The sequence below is a fragment of the Stenella coeruleoalba genome (assembly GCF_951394435.1).
Source record: "Stenella coeruleoalba genome assembly, chromosome: 4".
In the NCBI taxonomy this organism is placed as follows: Eukaryota; Metazoa; Chordata; class Mammalia; order Artiodactyla; family Delphinidae; genus Stenella; species Stenella coeruleoalba.
This window is the reverse complement of record NC_137149.1, coordinates 107,080,547-107,103,228: the sequence shown is the minus strand read 5'-3', so window position 1 is coordinate 107,103,228 and position 22,682 is coordinate 107,080,547. Positions and strand designations below refer to the sequence as shown.

Here is a 22,682-nt window from a genome sequence, read left to right as displayed (position 1 = left end):
AATAAATTGTATCCAAATTCTCATTTCAAAATATTGGTTGATTTATTCAACACATATCAATCATTGTTAATTCAGCAGACCTTTGTCCATCTTGAAAGTTTTCCAAAACCATAATTTTGAATCAATTTTAAGTCTGCAGTTCTCCCAAGGTAAAGAACATAGGACATTGAAGTGATTGTTTAAGAACACACTGATTGGTGGTAAATTGTAAGATCATTTTGTTAGGTAAAATTTGTCTTTTTCTCATAAAAGTGAAAAGCAACCAAAGAAAAATGCTTTAAAATTTCTTGTCTAGATAACAGCTAAAGGATGTTAAATTTTTCTTTGCTCAGTACTGACTTGTTCATGGACATCACCTCCGTAATAATGCAGTTAAGTGGATAGATGGAAGTTGTTAACACTGGTAGTACTCACTGGTTGCTGCTAATTAATTTATTCAGTGGCTGATTTGTAAAGATGTTATTTTTAATATTGCTCAATAAGAAAATGACCCCAAGTCACACAAAGGGAAGGATTCTCTTGATCTAATCCTTTTAAAATCTGGGATGAATTTTGTAGAACCTGAACAATGAGCTATCAACTGTGTAAATTCTAAGTCTTGAAGGTTAGTATGATTATAGCAGAGAGATTATATTTTTGTTGATTCTGAGTCTCAATAACTGGTATGATTTGAAATTACTATAAAGTAAAATTTGTGCCTGGATTTCGGATTTGCTTTTTTCTTATTTCCATATGCTCTGTCTTAAACATATGTTAAGTTGTATATTTAAAGCTAGAAGTACCAAAAACCCACATAAAAATATGTTTTCTTCATTATCAAAGGCTTCAATGCCATCATCATTTAGAAAAAAAGAGAAACAGTGAATATAATTTAAGTCTGTAAAACAGACTTTTAATAGCACCATATAGGAGGAACATCTGGCTTTCTTTTTGCAAGGTACATTGATGTTGTCAGTAGAGACTGAATAAAAATGCTGATATGATTGTCCAGGTTTGGGGTTTGCCAATACAAGCATATTTCATTCAGTCCGTCTTCTCTAAGTTCTAAAGATAGGTGTTGACTTTGAAGAAAAAATACAATGATATATATTTAGAATGACCCATCTTCCTCATTTAAATCTAAAAATGTGCTGGTGCAGTTGGATTTTTCTCAGGGATGCCATTCAAACCACACATTACATTGTCATCTCACATAGGCTTTCTATCTGTGACGGTGGGATGGTAGGTTAGAGTATGACAGCTCAGCACAGCTTTCATTGTGCTGTTGTAAGGATGCATGACTACCAGCGCCTCTCTTTTGTTTCAGTTAAAGAGACATTTTCCAGTGGCAAGGTTTTGGCATTGAATTTTCATTGTCATATTTTAAAAGTGTGACAGAGACTGAACTTAAAGAAAGCAAGCTTTATGAACACTAGATTTTTTGCAGTTGCAAAAGGCAGTTTCTTGCCTTTTCCTTTCACGTTCCTGACTCTGAAGAATGTTCTGTTTACCCGTCCTGCCATAGAATGAATACTTTTCTAATAATCTCTTACCAACAGAAGAACAACTCCAATAATGCATTGTAGATTAAAGACTTTCTCATTAATTTTAAATAAGTAGTAACTGAAATTGATTTATCAAGTCATATTTTATTCTTTTAAAGAATGTTTTCATTCTTTTCAAGCCCAAATCTCTACTTGTTGATAAAGAGTTCAGTATCCACTAAATATTAATCTTTCACATTTGTCAGCAAGTGTCATCAATTTTAAGAGGGTTTTAAAAATATGTGTTTTGGGAAATCTGCATGAATTGTGCTGTATTGTTTTCAAATCTAATAATGTTAGTAATCAGAAAATATAGAATAATTCCTCCTGATACATAACTTGGTCTCTGGAATTTTTATTGACATACGTAGAGATAGTAAGTGGTATGCCACTTGTGTGAAGAAACACCATGTTTCTTCAAATACTGATTTCTTTGACAGGGAATAACAGAGTCATAAAGGAAAATAAACACCCACAAAATCAATTAATTAATTGGGCACGATTTAATATTTCAGTACTTCATGACATGTTTACGTGTGGTTAGGTTACTCGTAATGACCACTTCTTGCTTGTCAAACGTGTTGTATTTAGATCTAAGAATAATAATGGACTCAGAATACATACTTTTATCTTCTCTGCCTGTTGGAGGTTTCAAGCCTGAAGCAGACCTCACTTCCTACCATCTGCTCTCTATTTAAAATTGATATCACGTTCAGTTCCTCCCTGATGCCTACTTGTTTTCCAGCTTAGAACACTTCTATCCTCCAGTTCAGCCATTTCCCTATTATGCCTAGCATTGGGCTGACATATAGGAAAGGAGACCTCTAGGACTGCTAGAATATCCATGTCACAAAATAAGCCAGGAAGACTTTTGCCCTGGAACAATTGCCACTATTGCTTAATTACAAGTCAGTTAGCAAAAACTGAAGTGTGGTTTTATAGTTTTGTGTTTATATGTGTAGGCAAGTGAACCACTGTCTTTTATTTTATAGCTTACTAATCATCGTGTAGTTAGATTGAACTATCTCAATATTCATATGAATATCTATTATCAATATCAATTACATGTTTTAGAGAGATGTTAGCTGCATAGATCAAATTTAGTATTTCAAACCCGGTAGTTATCATTAATTCAGAAAATATGTTTAAACACAAACTGTAGGGTGAACACTGTTCTAAGCATTTACAGAATGGTAATTAAAAAAACGATCATGGAACTAATAGTCTGGGAAAGAAGATAGAGTTTAAACAAATACTTAAGATTTTTTTTTGTTAAAAAAAATTAAAAGATTTGTTATACTGCTGAACAAATTTTGCTATCATCTGAATCTAATTATATTTTGTAGTAGGATATAAGGCTAATTATATTTTTAATTTAGAAAATCATTTTGTCTTTGAATATCAAAATTTGTTTTTCTGAGCTAACTGAAAATTTATTTCTATATTTACATCTGTCTATCTATATATCTTCCTATCTATTTATCTATTTGTCTATCAATATCTGTCTACCTATCTACATACCCATCCAACCGTAAATCATCTATTTGCCCTAACACAAGACCCAGTACCTGACTTGTAGATAGACCTAAACTCCAGTTTCTGGATCTGGGATTTATGTTGAATAATTACATGTAGACAATCAAATGGAAATTAAATAATCAAATCCAATCATTTTTAATTGTTTGACTCTTAAATGTACATGTCTTCAGCATTTTTGAGTTCTATGGCCAAAGAAGCAAACTGTCATTTGTATATAGAGGTAACTTATTACACATGAATAAGTAATTAGTATTCTGAAACACTATCACAATCATGTTTGTCTACTTATTTGAATGTATCTATATGTTTATCTGTGTATAAATGTTTAAACTTTGAAAGTTTATTCTTTCCATTTGAGGGAGATTATTTCTCTAGAGATGGTTTAATATTACCTCAATTATTTTAAGAGTCAGTCTTGTTAGTTGAGATGTTATTTAGGCTAGGAATGTCTGTATTGGTCAAGGGACAAAATTCATGTTTAGTTTCTTTTCAGAGTGTGAAAAGCAAGGGATTCCCGTTAAGTGCCATCGTATACTCATTGATAAGTGAAGTGACATCTGGGTCACAGTGGCATCTATCTTTGCAATATAAATCCCTGTGGCTATATGTGAAAGGCACGTTCAGACTTGCATGTGCACATAAAAGCAGAGATAGTCTTCATGCTGTTATTGGCCTAATTTTAGTATAAACGATTTAAGGTGCTACTTGAAGTTTTGTTCTCCTTGGTATAAATTTAGCAGTAAATGTAATCATTTGCCTGCTGCTCTAGCAGTTTAGAATGTAGAAGTGTAATGTGAAGAATTTTAATCCACATTACTTATGTGTTATAGAAAAGCATATATCATCTGATATCATACATCTAAATATTAGTCTGTAATAAATACTCAAAATGAAATCCTGACTTTGGGGATTTGTATGTCATTATTAAATATAAAAATGAGTTCAGCAATTGTTTAAAATTGGTTTTACCAAATGCAATAAAAATACCTAAAGCATAAATTTGTTGTGCAAAAGTTGAATACATACGTACGTCTTCCATTAGGACTGAATGCCTGTAATGAGTTCACTAAATACTTGCTGTGCTGAAAGAAAACAGCATCACAGTAACTAATTTTCCAGATAAAGCATTAGGTAGATTTTTAATAAAATTTTTTCATTTATAATCTAGAAAGTTATCTATAATTATCCTTCAAAATGAAGCTTTAAAAACTGTACATTTCTTTAAGGTATTTTTAATTGGTATTATCCATCCAGTATTAATTTTAAAACTTAAAGTGAAGTTTTTAATATTTGTTTTTCTTTGAAAGAGGCTGTTAAATGATTGGACTTAGTCTCAAATTAGCTGGGAATTTAGCTCTCTGACAAATGACCCAAAGAGCTGTGAATACTTTTAAGTAGAGATAGCTAATGAAATCATGTGCAGGCTGAATTCATCAACATGTTTTTAGGTATTAATTATTTTTTTAACTGGGACAACAAACACTGTTTTAGAGTCCCAAAAGTGAGGATTTAATTCTTAGAAACTAAACTTAGCTATAGAGAAATCATTGCATTCCTAGGATCGTATACATTAGCAAAATGTCTCAATAAATGTTTTTCAGTGATAGTGATGTATAAGCATTCAGGGTTTCTCTTTAAATGTGCCTAAAGCAGTTTGATAAGACAAATAAATATCTCAATGCCTAATTTCCTAGGAAAAAGACAAATGAATTGCATGTAAAAGTTTTGCTCTCTGATGTTAACAACTGAGGTTAAAATTTTAAGTCTAGAAATACTCAAGTGAAAATTAATATTTTCATGCATCATTCTTCCACACTGAGTCAATTAATTTATTCTATGTATGTCCCACCTGATTGAACAGTAGTGATATAATAAACCTTTCATTTGGATTTGTCTCACATTCATCTAAATACATAATTAAAATGTGGATTAATTAATAACTAAATAATTAATATGGATTAATTATTATCTAAGTCAGCCATTATTTGACATAATATTTGGAGTTTGGGTTTTTATTCTGATTGTCTGTTGAGTGTGTGGGGGAGAGATAGCTTGAGAGAAAGTTTGTGTGTGTGTGTGTGTGTGTGTGTGTATGTGTGTGTGTGTGTGTGTGTGTGTGTGTGTGTTGGCCTTAAGAACTTCGAAGAGTAAATCACTTAACATCTTATCTCAGTCTTCTGTGAAAGAGATGAGAAGGGATCCAGATGTTTACTTTTAGTAACTTGGCTTTTAAAAAAGAATTTATAACAGCTACTGCTACAAGGCTTTGCATCATAGGCTCTCTGCTTCCTGTCTGACTTTATCTTCCACTTTCTTCATTGCTCAGTCTGCTCCTGCCACACTATCTGGATTACTTGTCTACAGATATGCCAAAGATGCTTTCACCCCAGGGCCTTTGCACTTGTTGATTTCTCTACCAGAATTATTCTTCCCCAGATAGTCATAGTTTCATTGACCTCCTTATAATCTCTGCTCTATGTCACCTGAACATCTTTATAAAATTACAGCACCTCCAGCACTGGTCTGCCACACACATGATCATATATACTGACATCATATATACTGACTCTACCCCCTTGCTATGATTCAGAATCACCTTTTTCTTTTGGAATGGATTATTCATAAGTGGTGCTGTGCACTGGGTAACACATCACACCAGTTGTTCTACTATTTGTGATGCCAAGTTTGATCAGAGAAACCATATTGTAAAAGCCTGATTCATCATATTGATTATTATATATTTTTGACATGGTGCACATTAGTCTTTGATAAATTTCTTTAGTTTTGGCATAATATGTCTGAGACTCATCTTTTACATTTTCTGTTTCAAAAGTAGAATAAACCATTCAACTCCAAGGAGCATTAGATATTTTTAGTAGATAATGGCATTTAGAGAACATATTTGGATACTAAGGTTGCTAATTGTTATTGGGTTTTCATTGCTTCTAAGCATTTTCAGCAGGTAGAACTAGGAAATTCAATACTTTTGAAAAAATCATGAGTTTATGGTATACTTTTTTTTTTTTTTTTTTTTTTTTTTTTTTTGCGGTACGCGCGCCTCGCACTGTTGTGGCCTCTCCCCTTGCGGAGCACAGGCTCTGGACGTGCAGGCTCAGCGGCCATGGCTTATGGGCCTTGCCGCTCCGCGACATGTGGGATCTTCCCGGACAGGGGCAAGAACCCATGTCCTCTGCATCGGCAGGCAGACTCTCAACCACTGCGCCACCAGGGAAGCCCTATGGTATACTTTTAATTCTGATTTAGCATTAAAGGATCTTAATGCTGAATGTTTTTGAATTTATACTTGTACCCCTTTTCTCTTACATGAAAAATCTTGTCCTTACCAATATTAAAATACTTATTTGCTCTATCCTATAATATATATAGGTACAAATGAATAATAAAACAGTCTTAGTAAAATTAAGACTAATGAATGAAATAAAACATTTTTTGCTGGTCTATTTATCCTTAAATTATATTCTGTAGTTGGTATACAAACACAATACTGTGTTAAGTCACTTGAAGTAGTTCTTTTGTCAATGTGGTTATGTATCCAGTTCATTTGTTTCAATTTATTTCCAGTTCTTTTGTCTACTGTATTTTATTTCTATCTGTCCTACCCATTCTTTGTTCTTCTGTTTCTCCTTTTCTGCTCTCTTTTGGATTAATATAGTATTTTTTTTTGTAATCTATTCCATCCTCTCTATTATCTTTTTAAGCTATACCTCTGTGCTGTTTTTCAGTGGTTGCTCTAGAGATAACAATATGCTTCTTTAACTTTTCACAGTCTACAATAGTATACTAGTTTAAAATAATATATAAATATTACCATGGCCTAACTTCCATTTACCCCTCTATTTCTATGTGCTCTTATTATCATATGTTGTAGTCTACATAAGATATAAATTCAATAATATATTTTTCCAAATTTTGATATTATTGTTTTTGTAATCAATAGTTTCATAAGGAAATTTTCTTTTATATATTTGTATTTCATGTTTATGCACATATTTACTTCTGTTTCTCTGTATTTCTTCCTGCACATCTAGGCTTCCATCTATTGTCTTTTCCTTCAGTTTCAAGATCTTCATTTAGCACTTGTGGTTGTTGAAGCCTGTTGTAGATAAATTATGTCAGGTTTTGCTTGTCTTAAAATGTCTTTATTTTGCTTACCTTCTTGAGTGGTATTTTCTCTGGATATGGAAGTTTAGGTTGACTTTTTTCCTCCCCATTTAGCATTTGAGAGAGTTCCACTGTCTTGTGTTTTCCACTGTTTCTGATAAAAAGTTGGCTGTCATGCTTACTGTTGTCTTCTCTGTACAGAATATCTTCAGCTGGGGGATGATGAGGGACAGAGAGGTATACTCTTAGGATTTTCTTTGGCTTTCATAAGTTTTATTATATGTTCCCTGATAAGGTTTTCTGTGTATTTATTCTGCTTAAGGTCATTACGTTTCTTTGATCTGTATGTTTATGCCTTTCATCAATTCTAGGAAATTCTTAGCCATTATTTTTTTCAAAATTTTCTTCCCTATTCTTTCTTCTCTCTTCTGGGACACCAATTACTCATGTGACAGACCATTAGATATTATCCCACTGGTCTCAGATTCTCTTTAGTTATTTGTTGTTTTTCAATTTGAACAATTTCTATTCTCCTACCTTCAAGTTCAGTGAGTTTTTCTTCTGCTATGTTCAGTATATTTTTACATGAATCAAAAACATTCTTTATATCTGGTATTGCATTTTTGTCTCTAGTTTTTCCATTTTGTTCTTATTCAAAGTTTCCATATTTCTGTGGAAATTCACTATATTTTTATGCATGCTGTCCACCTTTCTCATTAGAACTTTTAACATTTTTATCATAGTTATTTTAAAGTCCTTGTTTATTAATTGTAGATTTGCCTATATTAACTGTATTTTCCATTGATTATGGATCATATTCTCCTGCTTCTTTGTGTATACCATAATTTGTGATTTTATGCTGGACGCTGTCATAAAAAATAGAGACTAATCTAGATAATATTTACTTCTAGAAAGACGTATACCCTTCCTCTGTCATGTTGCTAATCTGTGGTTGACCTGGGTCTTGGTTTGTTGCCATCTTAGTCATTTTTAGTTCACTACTGGTTTCCAAAATTTTGAGAGTAAGATCAAGGACTTTCCTTTAGCAGAGCTCTCTTTCTTTTCCTTTTCCTGTCTCTGTCTCTGTCTCTCTCTCCTTTACAACCCACCTATGAGCTTCTTGGTTGCAGGGGAGTTCTCTTTGCTATTCAGCTATGAGGACCATACCTTCCCTATGCCCACCAACCACCACTTTCTGTACTTTGAGAGACCTGTTTCCATATTGATTTCCTGCCTATAGTCTTTGACTGGCCCTGTTCCTTGCACTCTCAGAAGGCCCCATGAGTCTTGGAGAGCTCTTTCTCAGTTCTCTTCCTCCCAGGTTTCAACAGGCTACTGACATGTGGTTCAAGAAGGCCCTGTGTCTCTCAGGGCTATTTTTCTCATTCCTCTTGCCATTCCCCAAATCTTCAATAAGCTGCTTCCTTTCCCTTAGGGAAGGCCCATGTGTCTTTGAAAAGGTAATTATTTCACTGCCCTCCTGCTTTTCTCCCTAGCCTTCAGTTGACTACTTCTTCTATGTAGGGGTCTCTCTTAGCTTTCCTGCTATGTCTCCAACTTTTGGGAGGGTTCTACCTTGCACTTAGTGAAGGCAATTTTAGCCTTCATATCTTACTATTATGAAGTATGAGTTAGATGTTTCATTAAATGCCAACTATATGCCTGAATCTCAAAAAAATAAAGGTACATGACTATTTGAAAAATAAATATTAACAGTATGTATATAGTCACTAACATTTTGCAGATGCCATAAGAGAATGAAGAGGAAAAAAAATTTGAAGGTGAATTTATCAGGCAAACTCAGTACTTCCCTTCATGACATTAACTGAATATCCATATGGTGTGTTGTCTCCACTGTAAGGTGGAACATTTATAGGTTGAGCTTCCATTAGAAAAAAGTATATGGAACTTATATTTCAGCTCAAAATATTTCAGTTTTTTTTAAAAGCAGAGGATAACACAGATTCTTTTATATATTATATATGTGTATATATATATATGTATATATATCTTTCTCTTTGTGTGTGTATATGTATGTATATATGTATATGTTTGTATATATATTGCTGATAGTTGCACATAGTCCTATTATACTGTTAGTATTAAATACGTAAGGACTACTAACTTGTCCTTTTACTTAAAAAAATGAGGTAAACCTTTCAAGAATTTCTGACATTCAGAGAGAGAGAGAGAATAGTAGGTGCCTTCTCTTCACTCTGTACCTCCAGTTGCTGCAGGAAATCTTCACTCAAAGAGCCTATTGTGTTAAGTCAACATTCTTTCCTGATATTTGTGATTTCCTGGACCTCTTGAATTGTCTTGTGTTTGTTTCCTTGTGTATCTGTGCTTTGTATACAATTTTAAATTTGAATCACTGTTCACTGTTGCACAAAGCATGAAGATTTAGTAAACTCTTTTTTAAAGTGGAGATATAAATAAATCAGCTATCTGTGTTTGAAAAGTCTAAACCAAAGTGTAGTTGTATGCTTTAGCTTGTCAATGGATATTTATGAGGTGAGCATAATACTATTACAGTTATAGCAGTGAAATATATCCTGTGCAGATAGCTAGTAAAGGAGCTTGCAAATGTTAATGCCTGCAGAATTTTAATGCTCAAGAGATGGGAAATGTGGCACTTGCTCTGGCTAATACTACTCTGGTCACAGTGAAAATGAATTGGCAAAATCAGTTTTCAAATATTGCAACAGAGTTGGGGTCTATATACTTAACCAACAGCAAATATATTGGTTCCTACTGTTGTCTAGTTTTTATCTCTTGGTTTAGTTAACTGAAGAACAGTAACAGCATTGGACATTTTTATTTTGGGCACCAACTTTCCGCTCCTACTTATTATGAGACCTAAGAGAAGGTATTTCCAACAATGAAACGTCAATTAACTTCTTACTCTAATAGATACTTGGTGTTGCCTGAAAATCACTTAAGTGGAGTTAAAACTGACAGGTTCTAATTGTGAGTTTAGCCTTTGTTATGACCAGAGTTCTGTTTGTGATGTATCCTTGGTATATTCTGTTCCTTCTTATACTGATGGAAGGTGAGTAATGGAGTAAAGCCTCTGCACAGACCACTGCTCTAAGAGATGGATTGGGATAACAATAAATTTATAGTTTATAAAGAATCATATTGTGCTTATTTTTCCTAGCAGTCAAAGAAAATGAGGTTAAGCTCTCAGTCTTTAGACCTAGGGGTTTTATTCTTGCAGAATAATTTTTGGGATTTTATGGAATAGTATAGTTTCAGCCTGCTTTCATGTATAAGCTTCAAATTCATATTAATTATCTGTGTTAACTTAGTTAAGATTAAATTCAAATTAATTATCATTTGACATCAGCTATCTGAACAGTACCTCAGTAAGTCCTACCAGAATAAGAAAAGACAACAAAGAAGGGAATTAGACATATGATCTTTTGTATAAGGTAGAAGTTGAGGTAAAACATTTGTTGGAGGGTTTTAAAGGTTTAGATGAGTGTGGAGTCTTTGTGATTAAGAAAGTTGAGAATTAAGAAATATATATTAGTTTCCATTTACTTATACCTAATCTACCTGTAGAGAAATATTGAGAAAAAAATACAATAAAACTTAAGGATAAAAATAGAGAAATAATCATGGGCCAAAGTTAAGATAGCTATACCAGAAAATGTACACTAAGAGTAGCAATGCTTTTAGAACATGATGTAAGTCTGAGTTTTTTGAAAGTTAAGGCACAAAGAGAAAGGCTGAGTTACATAATTGGCATTATATAATAAAAGGGAAGCACATGAGCTTACCAGAAGTGACATGCTTTTTCCTAGCTAGCTCTGAACTCTCAGAATTGATCCCTTAATATCAACATCCTCAATAGCAATTTTCCAAAATACAAAATTCTCTGTATGTAACCAAAATTCATGTGAGTTCTAGATATGACCAAAAGTTGAAGGGATAATGCTGTAATGTTGTCATAGATTTATTTAGGAAGGTATTTCTAAAGGAAAGTAAAGAAACCAAGTCCAGTTATATTGACAGTTTACTGGTGATCTGGCTTCACATAAGTATGAATAGCTTGAATAATAGGTATCAAACCACATTTTTAGGGTCAACAAAAACAAAATATTATACTGAACTGCAATTTTAAAGGGTAGATGAGAGTGCATCTTCTTGGTTTGGATTAGGGGAGGCTTGCATGTGCCTGCTTGCTCCATTCTTGTGCACCATTCCAGCCATAGTGGTCCCCGATGCACCTTGTAGAACCCCCAGGACTTCATGGACTATAATATGAAAAACAAAAAAACCACTGACCTAGAGAAATCGATGGCTAGCATTTCACTTAGAACCTCACTTTCAAAGATAGTTTTGCCAACTGATCTGGAGAGAAAGGGTTCAAAAATTATTATTGATAAGTGCCTGAGGTATAAATATTCTATGTTGTTGATTGAGTGCAGATATATGTGTGTGTGTGTGTGTGTGTGTGTGTGTGTGTGTGTGTGTGTATATACCCTAGATACTGTGCATGTCATTAGAAAGTTTGATGTTGTATGAAAATTAAAGATTTACCTTATATTTTTATTTAAATATAGTCAACTCCAGTATGCACAGGGCTTGAGGTAGACCATGTGTGCACATGTACACACACATGCGTGCATGCATGCACACACACATACACTTTTTAAAATAAGATTGCTGATTGCAGCCTGGACAAATGCTTGAACAGGCATTTTATTGAAAACTCTTAGAATTGTGTACCATAAAAATGAAAATGCTGACTGTGGATTATAAAATTTATTAATCAGTGGCTTCTGCCATACTCACACACTCTTGAGTAGAACTGCATACACGTGGGTTCATCAGGATATTAACTGTAAAAGACAACCTAGAGACAAGTAAATGAGTTTACCTATGGGAACAATGAATGCTGAAGAACTTTGGTATAGTTGGTAGATGGTGGTGATTCCTGAGAGTAGTCAATTGGTTCCTGTAATGACTTTTAAAAACATAAATATAGATGTTTAGAAAAGGCTGCATTTTTGCTGATTGAATTTGGTCTTTGGAAACTTATTTTTAAGCTATCAAATATATAAATATACAGAAAAGATATAAGTAGAATGTAAGAAATAATATGCAATTCCACTACTCATAGCATGTTTGGTGTAGTCTCTTAGTCTTGTCTTTTACTCTTTCGATATACATTGCATAATTATAATTACGTATACATACAAGTTGGCATTTTTTCACTTATTTCCCTACATCTTTAAAATTTTTTTAATTTCTATTTTAATGGCTACATAACCATTAGATTAATCATAATTTAATTTCTCTGATTGTGAGACAGAAATAAATATAAATGTACTGATTATATTTTTCACATTATAAAAATCGCATGGTAAACATTTTGAAATCTTTGTCTAGATACTTTACTTTACAGATACTTTGCTGAATTCCCAACATGAAATTACTGAGTCAAAGAATATAAGCTTTTAAAGACTATTATTACATACGTTGCTTATATATAGTTTTTGCCAATTTATATTTTCCCTAGCAATGCATGAGAATTCTTTTTTTGCCACAGAAGCTCACTAATTAGGTAATGTTGCTCAATATAAGGTTGCATAAGATGGTTTACATTCAATGGGAGGCAGTTTTATTCCTTTTAAACCATAATTTTTATTAGGCAAATAAACTGTCATATCCAGATTACAATACAATGATGTCAATTATTAATATATAAATAATTATAATATTCTACAACTTATTTAAGTAAGTAAATATGCCAAGAGTAATCTTGTAATAGTAATAGTAATAGTAATTTGCCTGGTTGTTTAATATGTTGAGAAGGTAAATTATAACCTGGTCAGTCATTATCTGAATTATCACAATTTTTAAATTAATGTACTTTAAATGTACTTGGCTATAATCTAAAGTCAGTACTTAAATTCTATTTGTTCTACCTAGCTTTTTTAATATTTAAGGAATTTTACTCCTAATCTCTATGTCATACAAAATGAATAAATTTTACAATTATTTCATTGCATCCAAGGAATTCTATATTCCCAAGGCAAAAGAATGGAATACATACATAGTTCATTTTTAAACTAATGCAGTCCTAAGGACACTCATTTAATTCAATTTTACATTGACTATATGTTCTTATTGTTGAAATTTATGACCTAGTGACTTATGCGGCATGATACCAAATTCAAGTTGGTTGAAGTGATTGCCTAATTGAATAAATAATATGGGCATTACCTAAAGCATCACGACAACAGTATACTTTGATTTTACCCATAATTTAGATGCATGATTAGAGCATGATTTTAAGTCAAGAAAATTATTTTTTAAAATATTTAATTAAAAATTCGAAAATATAGAGAAAATTAATGTTATTTCTCCACATTAATAATTATGCTTTATATTACATGCTTTATTATTCCTTAAACACTTATGCCACCTGAATTCAAGTTTTTTGAATTATTTTGTAAAATATAAAGCAAACATAATGTTACACATTTGTTTTAACTCTTGCTAGCAGAAATCTTGTATTCATTTGTTTTAGCATATTACAAGTTTAGTGGTTTATTTTAGAGACTATATAGTCCTGTTACCTGATACCAGTATTAACCTCTATATAGGGAATAAAGTATTAAAATTATGTCTCTATGTATATTTCTGTATATTTAGGTTGCATTGAATGGTTTATTATTAACCTACTCAATTAATTTTTAAAAATGTTCAGAGCTTGTATTATTTGTAATTCAAGTGAAATAGTCTCAGAAAAATAAACACTATTACTACTAATATTTTCCATTCTGTACCAGCCAATGATGAGTTGTATGCTCAAGTTATTTTACATTGCTTTACTTGTTACCTTGATAACATACCTTTATTGTATAGGCATTGTAAGCACGAGGATATGGCAGACCTGTAAACCCTGTCATATCCCATTTCCTGTGAATAAAAATTGTTCTGCTGTGTTCTGGCCTAGACTGCTTGCCATGATATCAATGGCAGCCTAACATTCTTGACCTTAAACATAATTGGCATTATATTGATGGGTTTTGTAAGATAGTATTGAGCAGTATTCAAAGGGCCACAGACTCCTAGTCACAGCCACTTGCAACCAGGGTATGGTGCCTTGATTTTAGAATATTCTGGTAAGTGGATGGTAGCAGCTAGCATGAAATAATCCCCTGGGAGTAAGGTACCTGATGGAATACTAAATAAAAATTTCCTTTGGCCAATAGTTTCTTTTTTTCTTGATTATTCTTTATCTATCTTTTCTCTTTAGAACTACTCTTTTCTATTTTCTCCATATTATCTTCTCTCCTTTTCCACCGTTGTATTTTTCTCCTTTGTAATCTCTTTTTTCCTCTCTCAAATTCATACTTTTTCTATCTTCCCATTTTTAAGGTCTGGCTCCTCCCCCAGTAGAGGTCTAGTCATCACATATTCATTCTTTTATACATCATCCATCCATCCACTTGTTTCTAAGTGAGGATTTATAACAAGTCTGCTCTATGTTAGACACTGTGCAATGACATCGTAGAGGGAAGATGGATAATAACTATTTGCTTTTTAAATGCAAGTTTACTATGTGCCAGGTACTGTTCTAAGTGCTTTATAAATCTATATTAACAGACTTAATAACAGTCCTAAGAATAGGTCCAATTTTTTAAAATTGTGATTAGTCACTTATTTCTTATTTATTTGTTTGTTTGTTTGTTTGTTTTGGGTTGCATTGGGTTTTCATTGCTGCACGTGGGCTTTCTCTAGTTGTGGCGAGCAGGGGCTACTCTTTGTTGTGGTGCACGGGTTTCTCATTGCGGTGGCTTCTCTTGCTGCAGAGCATGGGCTCTAGGCATGCGGGCTTCAGTAGTTGTGGCACGTGGGCTCAGTAGTTGTGGCACACAGGCTCTAGAGAGCAGGCTCAGTAGTTGTGGTGCAACTACAACTTGGGCTTAGTTGCTCTGCGGCATGTAGGATCTTCCTGGACCAGGGCTCCAACCTATGTCCCCTGAAGTGGCAGGCAGATTCCTAACCACTGCGCCACCTGGGAAGTCATGAATAGGTCCAGTTCTTAATCCCCATTTTATTGATGAAGAAACCGTAAGTTGTTCATGGTCACACAGTTAATAGATAACAGAGCTGGGATACATATTCAGGCTTTGGAGCTCTCAGATTTAACTACTGTTACTTTTCCTTTTGATCTTGAAGCCAGCAATTATGGTGTAATGTAGTTTGGCTGTGGTAGAGATGCAATTTGGGGGAAGGAGCCCCATGACTGGGAGGGCTGGGAAAGGCTTAACAGAGGAAGTAACTTTTGAATAGAACTCCTCTAAGTTACCAACTTCTAAATTCCTGTAAAATAAAACATTATCAGGTCTTGATAAAAATGAAAAACACTGAGTCCATGATTGAGGGTGAGGAGATATTTGGTTGTTTTTGTCAATGTGTGTGCTAAAACATGGGGGTGTATATTGCATGTACCAGGGTTTTTGGGTACTTGAATCAACAGAAATGCGGCAGCTGATGATTAATACTTAATCCCAAGCTTTGGAAGAGCTGAAGTAAGGACCTCAGGGTCAAAATCAATAGGGCTTTCTTCATTTGAGTTGCTAGATCTTTAATTAAACTACACCAAATGAAATAGAAAATAATTTAAGTCTGGAATAATTTAGGTGTTGAAGTGATTTTGAGAATTCAGGTGAACTATGGATTTCACTTTTTAAACCCTCCAATTGCATAAAATAAATGAATCAGAGTCACCAGATTAATCTGGTGTGTGGAACAGAAATGGTCCGAAAAAGAGCCTTATATCTAAATCTAGTTAATTAGTGATAAAATGCAAATAAAAGTAGAAATTCATGGTAACTTCTTTTCAAAATTATGCAGAAGAGAAAAAACTTTTACTTTTTTGGTCCATAATAAATACACAAGAAAAGATGTCATTAATGCATATCTTTGTTGTCAAAATGTCACTCCTCGTATATTTGTTTGATTCTGGAAAATTGCCAGGAGATAATATTTTTAATATTCATCACTGTTTTAATATTCATAGTTAAAATCTATTTCTCATTGTATGTATAGTTATACTATCACACTATCATGGCTTAGAAGGACTGATTTGCCCAAATATTTATTAATTATGTCATTTTCCTCCCCTCTGAAAAAAATGTTTAGAAAAGGGATATATCATGAGAATAACATTTTTTAATGTTTCCTTGGCACATGATGCCAAATGTAGCTAATCTGGGGAAGAGCATCTTTTCACTTAATATTCATTCTAAAAATCTTCTTTGAAGGTTCTAGGTAATACAAAAATGCAGTCTGAGTACATGACCTATGACCATTGCATTACCAAGGAATTTTTAGCTCATTCTAAGGTAGTCTTCTCCATGCTTTTCTCCCACTTCCTTTTGCACAGATATTATTTGTAGACATTAGGCACAAAGTAAGTAATAAATTTGACAATTATAGTAATAATGTTACCTCCAAAATTATTAGAAGACAGATAATTTGATGAATATTTGCCTTTTAGGCAAGAGTAAATGTAAACTAGTTTGCTTTTATGCTTTTCTGTTTTTTCATTAATTTCTGAAATTTCCAAATTTGTTGAACAGTTGCTTTTGAGAGGAAAATAGACCAAAATCTTGTTTTTACATTCCAGGCTTTCTTCTCCAACAATATTTGTTGTTCCTTTTGAATGTACCATGTACACTGGGTGTACCAGATATTTGAAACAAATGTATTGTTCACATTTAGAGGGAAATAAAGAGAAGTTCTAAAATATGAAGTTAGAGAGCAGATATTATGAGAAATAGGAAAATCTCAATAGGGTGATGATCTGGACCCTAAATTAGAAAGCAATATGCTACCTTTTGGCTTATTAAGGAATCTAGACATGATTTATATAGTACAAGACATCAGCAATGTCACACCAAGGAGAGGGAAGAAGGGGATCTTTTATTACTAATTGGAAACTTTATTTTCAACTAATTCTTAGATTATTTATAATTACATATGAAACAATGTGTTTCCACACGCTTCATTGAACTGCTAAGGAATTGGAAGGGCAAACTCTCTTTGGAAATGTGGAATGCAAATAAAGTCACCATATATAGAGACCACATAATGGTGGTGTGCTGTTGTGAGAAATGATCAACAGTGGACAAGATTGCTAGTAAATCTCTTGCAAAATCCTATTATAAAATGGAATCACAAAGAGATGGCATCTCTTCCCTTTCTCCCTGACTTCTTATCCTCAATCTCTTCCGACTTCTTAAATACACTTCTCATGCATACATTTTAGAAGCACCAGTTTTATATCAGTTTTAAAAGCACCAGATTGTATAAATGGGACACTTCCATTTTAATACATTGTAGAAACATACAGGGTTGTGGCTTTGATATTTTTATTGCTCGGATAGTAATGCTATTCTTTAAATAGCAATAACAAAGTTCTGTTTTCCGTAGTGTTTTTTTCACTCTAATTTTACCATACCATCGTGTAGGTGAACTTGCTGTGGAAAAGATCTGAATGAACCATCATGCTTTGACCCAAAGAAAAAAATTATGACTTCATGTTTCATCCTAACATTGACCTTACCTTGGGTAATCGTTTGTTATATCATAGTAGAAAAACTAGGTGTTCTCATGCTTTTTTAAAATAATTACCTCTGTATTTCAATAAGGATTTGTTTCTTTCCTAGGGTCGGTGCATAAACTTCTCTCGAGTTCCCTCTCAGTAAAAGGAAAGCAGGAAGACCAAGAGGTATGAAGATGGTACATCTTCACGATGCAGATTTCCAACCAAAAGAAAACAAAGTGCATTTCAGAAGTTTTTGGAAGAGCAGCTTTATTCCTCTCAGTCAGGAAATGTTTTCTCTGCCTTCTGCTTTGCTTGCATCAAACATTTTCAAACCCTTGTTCTGCCATCTACATGGGAATTGATGAAACTCAATGGTAACACATGATTCAGGACATTAAAAATAAAAAGGATCTTTAATGTACATGCTGTGGTTTATACAAGAAAGTTGTTTTGAATGTGTAAAAGAGGAAGAAACAAAAGCATGAAGATGATATCAAAATAGGGAGCACAAAACAATTGGCCCTGGTGAATCTTTAATGGAGAAAGGAGCATTTTACATGGAAACATGGCACTTGTGTGTTTACATGGCAAGATTCTTAGCCAAAGGCAGAGTATGAAATCTCCCACCAGGCTAAGCAAATAAAGGAGTCTATTGCCTTATAGCTGTGTCAGATCACAAAATCCTTCCAAGTCCACTACCACGATGTGCCTTCCGGGAAGCTTCTGACTGGAAAATCTTGTCATTCTAACACTGAAAAGTGCACACGTATGACAAAATGTAGACAGGATGCCTCAAGGTATCAGTAGCAAGCAAGATTTTGCCCTTTAGTTTTTGAAGGCACCTTTCTTTCATTATGCACTTGGGAAAAGAAGAAAATTAATAGAGCATTATTCCACAGGAAGACGGCCTCTAACTAGAGATCTTCAGTGGAGCTTAATGGACTCATGATTTGAGAACTTGTCCCTGGGATTGGTAGATTTACCCCTCTTTCTATGTTTAGGGCTTAGTAGTACATAAAGCAGTAATATCTGTAAACATACCTAGGAGTTTGTTTTGCTTTTAATTTAAAGGAAGCAGTAACCACAAAGCTTCCGCTCAGGGTATTTTCTTCCTCCAAGTCTCCAAGGGCTCTTCAGCGTCACAAGCCAGCAACTCTCTTTGCATAAAAATTTCAAAATTTAATTAATATAATTAAAGGCAACAGCAAGCAGCAGCCTGTGAAGATTTTGCTCATCCTTTTTATGCCTTTTGACATTGAATGACCTATTACTGTATGCGCATTACTTGGATTTTGAGGGGCACTCTACCTTGGTTGTGATTCAGTAGAGAGAAAAAAAAGGCCTCCTCTCATCAAGTTATAAATTAAATTTTAGGAGGGTCTACCACCACAAAACATCGAAAATGTATGTATTATAATTTTTTTAGAAAAACCACGGTGTCACGTCAACGATGCCAAATTATGTTAGCGTGAGTGGAAGCACTGTGGGGGAGGAAGAAGGCAGCAGCTGATGAAAAAAGCTCAAATGATCTAGTCACTTTCGATACTGTACTTCAGATGCGAAATGGATATTCGACTGGAAACCTGACAAAGCGCGCCTGCTTTGATGTGAACTGGTATAGACAATGACCAGTGGCTGGGTCAGTGGGATGTCTCTCTGCGAGCACAAAGGCTTATCAAATGACACTAAAAATAAGTTCAACAACCATCACATTGGAAGGGAGAAGGCGAACATTTCATGTTTGGCGGGCATGTGAGTGCACAAGATGGAAACAGTGATTCGGAGCATCCCAGTATAATTACCCCCATTGCGCGCTTAATGGAAATTTCAAAGGATGGGAGTGATTCTGATGGTTGGTGTCCAGATTTGTTGCACTGCTCCAATAAGCCTTGCTCACACACACAAATTTTTATACATAGATATGTGTATACATATATATCCTCTAGCTTGAATCTTTTGCTCAAGTTTATTTATGTCACTGGCTGGCTGGATCCAAAGTCATGTGTCTACATATTCATAAATAAAATTTTACCCGTGCCTCAGCTACCATTTTTCTTTAAGCCCACATGAACTCAAGCCTTGTTTGGTTGAATATTTAATTGTCTTGATTAGTTTCAGGGACAGAATTGTATCCAGTTCCAAAATGTCCATTATGTTCACAAATGGTAGTGTTGGTACTAATTATCCACGTTTGCAAGTGTGACTTGGAAACCAGATATATACCCATTGAGTTCTTGTAGGCCATTGTTCTACATTTGCATCTGGGGCAGGGCCTACTGCAATTTTCTTAAATTGGCACTTCATTTCTAACCAGTGCACACCCCGAATTTAAGAGCCTCAAGGGTACTACAGAAGCTAAGGCTGCTTCTTTGGTAGTTCCTTTGAATTTGTCTAGTATCATGGCAATTGTATGATACTTTTATTTTGTACATGAGCAGTATAAGTAGACCTTTGCCCTTAAATGGCAAAATAGCTTTCAGTAGATTGTAATGAAAATGGATTTCCAGTTCTAATACCACTATGAAGAACTCTCAGTGAAGAGGGACAGGCAATGGTCTATGTAGAGACTAAAAAATATCATTCATAAAGTTCAAAGACAGATGGAATTTTATTGCACTTAAATATATGAACAAGATCTAGGTTATGATTTTCTCTGATTATGCTAACTAGCAAATTGAGAAGAATTTGCTTTAAAGAGTACTGTATTCTCACCAAAGGACTAAATTGAACACCCCTACACTTTTCAACCAGGAAAATGAAAGTTTAAAATAAAGCCATTTCTATAAGTTTAGTAACATTTTATATTTTATATAGAGAAACAGTTCCTGTTTAATTTTTTGGACATAATGTCAGTCAAGATCTACTTTCTGTGAGTAAATTAGTTAAGTCTTTATCCATAATCCATTTGTGTTGCATAAGGTTGCAAAAACAATTAAGTGGGAAATGACTCCTAACTTATGTGTCTACTCTGCCTGGAAAGAAAGTTTTGAAGGCATCTATATATATTTCATAACAATGTCTGTTCTTTATGGATTTGATCCATAAATATTTATCTATCTGAAAACTTTGATACTTGGAATGTTTTCCTTAAAGCATTTGGTGCTCCAAGAAAAAACATTTGGTGCTAAGAGTTGCAGCACTGATGCCTTTCCCCAAGTTAATTCTATTTTAAATTTTTATATTTCCTTCCCAATGAGATGCAGAGTAAAATTTGAGACCCTCCATTAAGTAGGGAGCAGCATCTGTCATCCATGGATAATTACTCTTTTGGCAAAAATATATAAGGTTTAAACCTCCTACATTTTAAATTGTTAGAAAAAAATGATTTGCTTATATTTTTCCTGAATTTTATTCTAACCACTTTAAATCATAAGTTATTCAGTATTTGTTTTTCTAATAAATCCTTACTGGATACAAGATCTGGGTGTCTCTGTGAACTTAACTTTATTATATAAATATCACTGACCATTGTTTACTGCTCAGAGGCAATTTATTAGGTTATTTTAAAAATTAAAACAGCCTATATTATGACCAAGAAGGTGTCTAAAATATTTTTTTGATTGATCTGCTTACATATATTGTTTTTCAATCTTAAGAGGGCAAAATATAAACGGGTAACATTTATGAATATTGTAAACATTGTAACTTCCTCTTCTATCACAAAGCCTTGTGGTTACTAGATTTTGTACAGTATCACACTTTAGGAAGTTCATTAGTATTTTATTGCTACTGGAAAATTTCGGTGGGTATATGTGCACAGGAGAGAAATATATACATTATTTTAATATGAAAGGAAATGTATATTCTAGAAGCAGAAAATAACTCTGGTACATCTGTTGTATGTTTAAGGGAAGAAACAAGCAGGTGAGGCTGAAGAATGTTGTCTATCTGCAGGTGATGAAGTGGGTGCAGCCATGTACTCTAGTCTCAGAGTTAAATTAATATTTCACTTAGTGAATTTCTATGGCTTATTTCTGAGAACACTTCAATTTGGGTATATTTCTACACTTATTTGTATCTAATTCAGTCAACTTGATAAAAGAAAGAAAAACTTGTTTTCTTTCTCATAATGTAGCAATCCCTGTGCTGGATCTTTTATGCACTTTAATTTTGGGCTCTTCTGCCAAAAGAAAATGCTGATAAGTACACCATGCAAATTTATATTAAAATGTGCTTGTTCAGATTGCTTTGCAGGAACTATATTAAGGTAAAGTGTGTGTGTGTGTGTGTGTGTGTGTGTGTGTGTGTGTGTGTGTATGTGTGTGTGTGTGTGTGTGAGAGTGTGAGAAAGAGAAAGAGAGAGACATGGAGAGATTGAGATAGACATGGAGATTGACTCAGAGTAATGTGCTACCAATTCTCTTGGCTGAAGAATCAGATGATGGAGGGACTAGACCTAGACCTAGCCACAGCTAGCTTGATTATTAAAAGAAACACCAGGAAATTAAAAGTAGCTTGTACTCTATTTGCTTAGGTACTTGAGTAACTGGAAAAATAAACTGCCTTTCTACTCCTACTCTTTGTAGTGAACTACAGAGCATGACAGCCTTTGTCTAAGAATGTAACTCGACCAGGAAGGGTCTTGCAAGTCATACATTCAAAGCTTCAGCTGAGTTCCTCCAGGGAAGTGAATCTCAGATCTGAGTTTTGCCATAGAGGCTGGACAAAACTGAATTTCTCTGCATAAAACAAATCTTGGAGGGATTCTCCACTCACCCCACCCACCCGAAATTGAAGGCAAATAAAATGGAGAAAAAAGACCAGAGAGAGGAGGGCTGAGCAACATTATAGGAGGTAAGAGCATCAATTTAGAAAATGACAGAGGAAGTTCTGTGTCTTTAAGAATGGAGATGCCTGCTATTCCATTTTAAATGGCATTGCATTCCTGCAATGTACACCCTTCCATCTCACAACTTCAGTTG

At 33.9% G+C, this 22,682-nt stretch overlaps 1 protein-coding gene across 2 annotated transcripts in view; it reads left to right on the top strand.

Annotated features, from left to right (window-relative positions):
• The window catches only part of ANTXR2 (ANTXR cell adhesion molecule 2), a 165,618-nt gene extending 143,710 nt beyond the window's left edge, over window positions 1-21,908 (top strand). Inside the window, exons 17-18 of one of the 2 annotated variants that reach the window (XR_013827924.1) lie at window positions 17,882-20,581; window positions 20,643-21,908. Coding sequence is in view for 1 of the 2 variants with exons in the window: in XM_079919182.1 (XP_079775308.1) it covers window positions 17,882-17,920 (39 nt within the window). In the remaining variant the exon portion in view is untranslated. Of the gene's footprint in view, window positions 1-17,881 lie in introns of both variants that reach the window. The other variant, XM_079919182.1, reaches the window with a different exon arrangement.
• Window positions 21,909-22,682: the final 774 nt, after the last annotated feature.